The following is a 7,243-nucleotide window of genomic DNA, read 5'->3' as shown; positions in this document are numbered from 1 at the left end:
GCGGGCTCGATCCCCAGTAGGGGGTGTGCAGGAGGCAGCCGATCAATGATTCTCTCTCATCATTCATGTTTCTACCTCTCTCTCCTTCTCCCTTCCTCTCTGAAATCAATAAAAAGAAATATATTTTTTAAAAAAGAGTATGCATAACTATGCAATATAAAAGTCAGGGTGTATATACAGGACCTTGATACCAGTGATTGCTAAATAATAGTTAATAGGGTGAAGAGCGGGCAGAGATAGTGTGGAAACTTATGTCTATATACCAAATTATATAACTTTAAAATTTTTATCTTGTGCATGTGTATTAACTATTCAAAGTGACAATTTTTAATGTCATAGGTTAGTTAAACCACTTAAAGAAAAAAATGACATACAGAACACTGCTTTCTCATCATTTGTAGGCAGTGGCACATGCAGAAATACAGGTGCTTTTATGGAACACTCAGGATATCTGAGAAGATGGATGGCATTTGGGGCAAAACAGGCCCCCTGCCCCAGACACTGCCTGGCTACCACAAGGGCTGAGGATCTATTTCTTCTTCTTCTTTTTTTAAAAAATATTTTATTGATTTTTTTTACAGAAAGGAAGGGAGAGGGATAGAGAGTTAGAAACATCGATGAGAGAGAAACATCGATTCAGCTGCCTCCTGCACACTCCCTACTGGGTATGTGCCCGCAACCAAGGTACATGCCCTTGACTGGAATTGAACCTGGGACCCTTCAGTCCGCAGGCCGACGTTCTATCCACTGAGCCAAACCGGTTAGGGCTATTTCTTGAGATCTGGATTCACAAGTCCAGATCCAAAGGTCAATGGGGCTGGATCAAGGCTCTTCTCTTCATCATTGTCCTCTCCTAGAGTTACACCACCAAAGTTCTAAAGACATCATTAACCCAGAACTTGTGAAATCCCAAATATTCCATTTAAAGTTAGCTTCTTAATTTTAATAGATTGGATTAAATTAGAATAAATTTTACTTATATTTATCTTCACAAATGATAACCATCTACAATTTATTTTTTGGGCGCTATCCTTGTTGAGATTTTTTAAATCATAATTTTATTTACCCTTGAAAACAAACTGGCAGATAATCCCTCCTCTCAGGGATTATTGGTTCCTTGAAGTTTTTGTAGGAAAACTACTTTCTCTGAAGAGACAGAGCTTTGATGACTTTTTATGTCCTTTCATAATCTTTGATTTATCCAGGTATTCTACATCTTCTTGAACCAATTTTGATATTTTAGAAAATACGTTCTCTCTAGATTTCAAATATATTAGAATAAAGTCATGCATAGGAGCTACTTCAAAAAAATCTACCCCTTCCTCATTCATAATGGTAAATGTGTTTTTTCTAGATCAGTCTTGTGAATCACCTTATATCTTGTTGAATAAACTACGTCCAGATTAAGTCTACTGTTTTCTTCTTTATTGAAATGTTCTTTTCTTTTTAATACTAATTCTTTTTTTAAAATATATTTTTATTGATTTCAGAGAGGAAGGGAGAGGGAGAGAAAGATAGAAACATCAATGATGAGAGAGAATCACGATCAGCTGCCTCCTGCAAGTCCCCCACTGGGGATTGAGCCCACAACCCGGGCATGTGCCCTTGACTGGAATTGAACCTGGGACCTTTCAGTTCGCAGGCTGACGCTCTATCCACTGAGCCAAACTGGCAAGGGCTAATATTAATTCTTACTGTTGACTTGGGTTTATGTGGTAATTTTTCCTAACTTTTAGAGTTGGCCATTCATTCATTCAGAGTGCTTGATATGTGACCTGCAATGACTAGGTGTTGAAGATCGACATTAGGAGAACAAAACCCCTACCTTCAATTCTTGCTTCTGACAAAAGTACAGCTTTGGCTACAATGATCTGGTTTTGATACATAGAATTCACTGTCATTCATTTCTAGTTTGTAAATTTAGTTTTTATTTTTCTTGAAATAAAGATATACAGTACTTGTGGTTTTAGATTTCTAAATGGCAGCTTTCTTTTGGCTACTTTTCTGTTAACTTCTAATTTTCTGATTTTTGTTTTTTGCTTTTTTAAAAGAAATATTTTTATTGATTTCAGAGAGAAAGGGAGAGGGAGAGAGCGATAGAAACATCAATGTTGAGAGAGAATCATTGATCGGCTGCCTCCTGCACGCCCCACACTGGGGATCGAGCCCGTAACCCAGGCACGTGCCCTTGACTGGAATCGAACCTGGGACCCTTCAGTCTGCAGGCCAACGCTCCATCCACCGAGCCAAACCAGCTAGGGCTTGCTTTTTTTTTTTTTTTCAGATAAAAGATGGGAGACCATGCTCTATTGACTTTGCTCCTATGAATAGGTAGCTATAGGCACCTAGGACTAATATGAATTTCTAACCTTTTAAATGAAGTAACTTCTCATGATAATTATACTTTACCGTTTTTCAGAATGAATTATCATAAGTTATGAGGACTTTCTGATATTTGATACATTCAGAAGGCCCTCTTCTCACATGAATTCCTTAACAGTAAGACTGTTAACTAATGATAATAACTAATATTTATTCAACACAGGCTTTATTTAAAATATCGGACAGTCCTCACAAAAACTCTATTAGGTAGGTATCATTACCATTGCTTAAAAACAAGTAAACTGAGGAACAGAGATTGCATAATTTGCCCAATGATATACCATCAGTAACTGGTAGAAATGAGATAATGCTAAGTAAGATATATGCTACGGCAAAAGGCACATTCACAAAATATTTTAATTGGGTTATTTTCTATTAGGAATTCTCAGAAGGTTGATACGTTTTGAGTGGTAAGAGAGGACTTTACATTCATATTAATATTTTTCACCATAAGTTCTCTGATATATAGTAAACAGTGATTTTGAGGCAAAAAGAATTCCCACGTTTATTAACTTTTCTTCTGGTATGAGTTGTCTGATGTTCCACAATAGAAGTGACAAATGAAGGTTTTCTGATATTACACTACATTAGGCATTATCTAATATTAAGTCAGGTGTGAACTCCATTAAAGGCTTTCCTGCATCCCTAATATTCAAAGCTTTCTAACCAGTATGGGTTCTATAGTGTTCAATGAGATGTGCACCAAGAATAAAGGCCTGTCCACATTCTCTACATTCGTAAGGCTTGATACCGGGATGAATTCTCTGATGTTCAGTAAGTTGTGAACTACGAATAAAGGCCATTCCACATTCCCTACATTGATAGGGTTTCTCACAAGTATGGATTCGCTGATGATGCGTCAGTTGTGAAACACGAATAAAGGCTTTCCCACATTCCTTACATTTGTAGGGCTTGTCACCTGTATGGATTCTTTGATGTTGAATAAGGTATGAACTACGACTAAAGGCCTTCCCACAGTCCTTACACTCATAGGGTCTGTCACCAGTATGAACTCTCTGATGTCGAGTAAGCTGTGCATGCTGTCTAAAGGCCTTTCCACATTCTTTACATTCATAAGGTTTCTCCCCAGAATGAATTCTTTGATGTCGAGTAACTTCTGAGCTATGAATAAAGCCCTTTCCACATTCCTTACATTCATAGGGTTTCTCCCCCGTGTGAATTCTCTGATGTACAGTAAGTTGTGAATGCTGTCTAAAGGCCTTCCCACATTCTTTACACTGATAGGGTCTAGCACCTGTATGAATTCTCCGATGAACAGTAAGTTGTGAGCCACGAATAAAAGCCTTCCCGCAGTCTTTACATACATAAGGTTTCTCACCTGTATGGGTTCTTTGATGCAGAATAAGTTGTGAATGCTGTCTAAAGGTCTTTCCACATTGCTTACATTCATAGGGCTTGACACCAGTATGAAGTCTCTGATGTAGAGTAAGTTCTGAAGTACGACCAAAGGCCTTCCCACATTCCTTACAGTCATAAGGTTTCTCACCTGTATGGATTCTTTGATGCTGAACAAGGTGTGAGGCTCGACTAAAGGCCTTTCCACATTCCTTACATTCAAAGGGCTTTTCACCAGAATGAGTTTTCTGATGTTGAATAAGGTGTGAGCCACGGCTAAATGCTTTCCCACATTCGTTACATTCAATCAGTTTCTTTCCAGTCTCATTGCTCTGATGTAGAGTGAGGGATGCATGATGTTCAAAAGTGGGTATGTTTTCATATGTGATTTTTACTTGCTTGAAATAGCATTCCTGGTTTACTTGTTGTCTTTCAAACTGGCGTTTGTATTCCCAGTCTTCTCTAAAACTAGAGCTCTCAAAACCACAGCATTTAAGGCTTTCCATTAGCTCCCAATTGAATGTCTCTACTTCAAAAATATCTTTTTGTGGAAATTTCTCACACCTGGACTCCAAGTCTGAAAAACACACACATATATATATATACACATATAAATGAATACATGTTGTTCTCCTGGTCTAAAAGAAATAAAAAAATTCTACAGTAGACTAGAGACATAAAAGAAAATAACCATAAAAGGTGAATAGCTTATATTGAGGCAGGATAGAAAGAAATTAGGGAAACTCACTAAGTGGAATGAGGAAGTAGGAGTGGACATCACAGGACCATAGTGTTAGATCCTCTCACCAGAGCCCCAGCCTCCACGCATGATCATGGGAAATAGTTTATGGCAGGAAAGTCCTGCACTGGTGCAGAAATCAGCAATAGCAAGGACTGGCTAAAACCAGATCAATCTGAGATGGAGGAAAAACTGACCAGAGAAAGACCCCAAAGCTCATTATACCATCACTAGTGGCCCAGTGCACAAAATTCGTGCACGTGGGGGGGGTTGTAATTAGAGGAAGTATTTTAGTATTGCTATTTGCCCTTTCTCTATAACAGAAGTGTCAGAGATGAAAGAAAATGTATATGAAAATCTCCCTCCTGTCAGAGCCTGGGGCACGCCGCGGGACCTAGAGTCAAGTCCTTGCCCACCACCCGCACGCACTTCAAAAACGCAGGAGACCCAGACCTGGCTGGCCCCACCTCCATTGGGTGATACCCAGACCTGGCCGGCCCCACCCCTGTCAAGCTCCTGACCGCCCCCAACTGACCCCCACTGCCGGCCTGCTCGCCCCAAACTGGCCCCCTTGCTGGCCTGCTCACCCCCAACGGCCCCCCTTACTGGCCTGATCACCCACAACTGCTGTCCCATCCTGGCCTGATCACCCACAACTGCCCTCTCCTCTTGGCCACTAACCACCTCTACCTCGGCCCCGCCACCATGGCTTTGTCCAGAAGAACGTCTGGAAGGTCTCCTGGAAGGTCTCTCAGTCTAATTAGCATATTACCCTTTTATCAGTACAGATAGAGGCCTGGTGCACAGATGGGGGCCAGCTGGTTTTCCCTGAAGGGTGTCCCGGCTCAGGGTGGGGGTTCCTTGGGGGGCGGGGCGGCCTGGGCGAGCAGCCTGTGGTGGTTTGCAGGCCGGCCATGCCCCCATTGGGGTGGGGGTTCCCACTGGGGATGGTGCTGGCCTGGGTGAGGGGCTGGGGCTGTTTGCAGGCCATCCATGCCCCCATGGGATGAGGGTCCCCGCTGGGGGTGTGTGGCCAGCCTGGGTGAGGGGCTGAGGGCCGTTTGCAGGCCCCTCCCTCGGCGGCCAGCCCGGGTGAACCAAGCCTCCCAAGCACTCAGGCTGGCTCCATGGCCGCCACCCACAGGCTCCTTCTTCAGCGGCTGGCCAGGGCGGGCGGGAAGCTTGGGTCGCCCCTGGCAACAGAGAAAGACAAGCTTCTTCCGTCACTGGGGCGACCCAAGCCTCCCACTCGCTCCAGCCTGCTCCGTGGCTGCCGCCCACAGGCCCCTCCTTCGGCAGCCAGCCCAGGCGGGCAGGAAGCTTGGCTTCCTCCATCGCCGGGGGCGACCCAAGCCTCCCGCCCAGTCCAGCTGGCTGCTGCCAACTTTGTTCCGCTAATTTGCATATTCCCTCCTGATTGGCTGAGGGGGTCGTGGAAGTATGGTCAATTTACATATTTGTCTATTATTAGTGTAGATTATAATGAAAACTGACACCACAAGTAGAAGGGAGGCTGAGGAGAGTGAACATCATGACACTTGCTGAATGAACCATATTAGGGACAAGGCCCCTCCCAACCAGAAGGTGGGGCCAGAATTTGGCATCACAAAGTTCAGAAATAACCTATCCTTGGAAACACATAAAATACTAAGAATTTACTGACCCAGTGCACAACTCACTTGTGAGTTCAACACAGTACATTCAGATGTGTACTTCTGCTTCTTTCATAGTGGTGCCCTGTGAGACTTGCAACCAGGGGAGCAGCAGGCGGCACCAACTTTGATAATATATATATGTATATATATATATAAATATAATTGATTTCAGAGAGGAATAAAGAGGGAGAGAGAAATAGAAACATCAATGATGAGAGAGAATCATTGATCAGGTGCCTCCTGCATGCCCCCTACTTGGGACCAAGCCCACAACCCGGGCATGTGCCCTTGACCGGAATCAAATCCGGGACCCTTTAGTTTACAGGCCAACGCTCTATCCACTGAGCCAAACTGGCTAGGACTCTCTATTTCTACTTGAATAAAACTTGCTTTTGCTTTCAATGAGATTTCACTTGAACTCATTCTTCTTTTGTTTTGTTAATCTTCACCAGGATATATTTTCCATTGATTTTTTTTTTTAAGAAAGAATGTAGGGCGGACACCGCTGCCGCCCACACCCCATGGCGTGTGCGGAAGGTGCCTCCCGGCTCCCACCAGATCTCGTGCGGGCGGGCGAGGGACCTTCTGAGGACGAGGGCCACAGATCAGCTTCCCACTCTGCTCAACTGGTCACAACCAGCGTCTTCACCAGGATATATTTTCCATTGATTTTTTTTTTTTAAGAAAGAATGTAGGGCAGACACCGCTGCCGCCCACACCCCACGGCGTGTGCGGAAGGTGCCTCCCGGCTCCCACCAGATTTCGTCCGGGCGGGCGAGGGACCTTCTGAGGATGAGGACGAGGGCCACAGATCAGCTTCCCACTCCGCTCAACTGGTCACAACCAGCATTTCTCACCAGCCTGCAGGTGATGCCGAGGTGCCGGTCCTCGACCGCACTTGGAAGGAGCCTGGTGTGCGGAAGCCTCTCCTTGCGTGAACTGTGCCCCTTTCTGCATTTCACCTCAGTTCAGGATCGGATGAAAGCAGGGCGGGGAGGGGGGCGGGGGTGTGGAGAGGGGTGCTCCTGGAGGCTAAGGAATTGCAGTGCCGAGCGAAGTCAGCCCCACCGCGCACCTGCAGGGGCTCGGATACTTTTGAGTGAATAACACA

General features: G+C 44.3%; 1 protein-coding gene across 5 annotated transcripts in view; it reads right to left on the bottom strand.

Annotated features, from left to right (window-relative positions):
• Positions 1 to 2,531: 2,531 nt before the first annotated feature.
• The window catches only part of ZNF565 (zinc finger protein 565), a 73,526-nt gene continuing 68,814 nt past the window's right edge, over positions 2,532 to 7,243 (bottom strand). For 4 of the 5 annotated variants that reach the window (XM_005862383.2, XM_014536543.1, XM_005862384.2 and 1 more), the window contains one exon: positions 2,532 to 4,315. In XM_005862383.2, coding sequence (XP_005862445.1) covers positions 3,045 to 4,315 — 1,271 coding nt within the window. In that variant the 3' untranslated portion in view covers positions 2,532 to 3,044. Of the gene's footprint in view, positions 4,316 to 4,486; positions 4,670 to 7,243 lie in introns of all 5 variants that reach the window. The other variant, XM_014536544.1, reaches the window with a different exon arrangement.

The sequence above is a fragment of the Myotis brandtii genome, unplaced genomic scaffold, assembly GCF_000412655.1.
Source record: "Myotis brandtii unplaced genomic scaffold, ASM41265v1 scaffold165, whole genome shotgun sequence".
NCBI lineage: Eukaryota > Metazoa > Chordata > Mammalia > Chiroptera > Vespertilionidae > Myotis > Myotis brandtii.
Note: the sequence above shows the minus strand (reverse complement) of the source record. Positions and strands in the feature narration are given on the sequence as shown.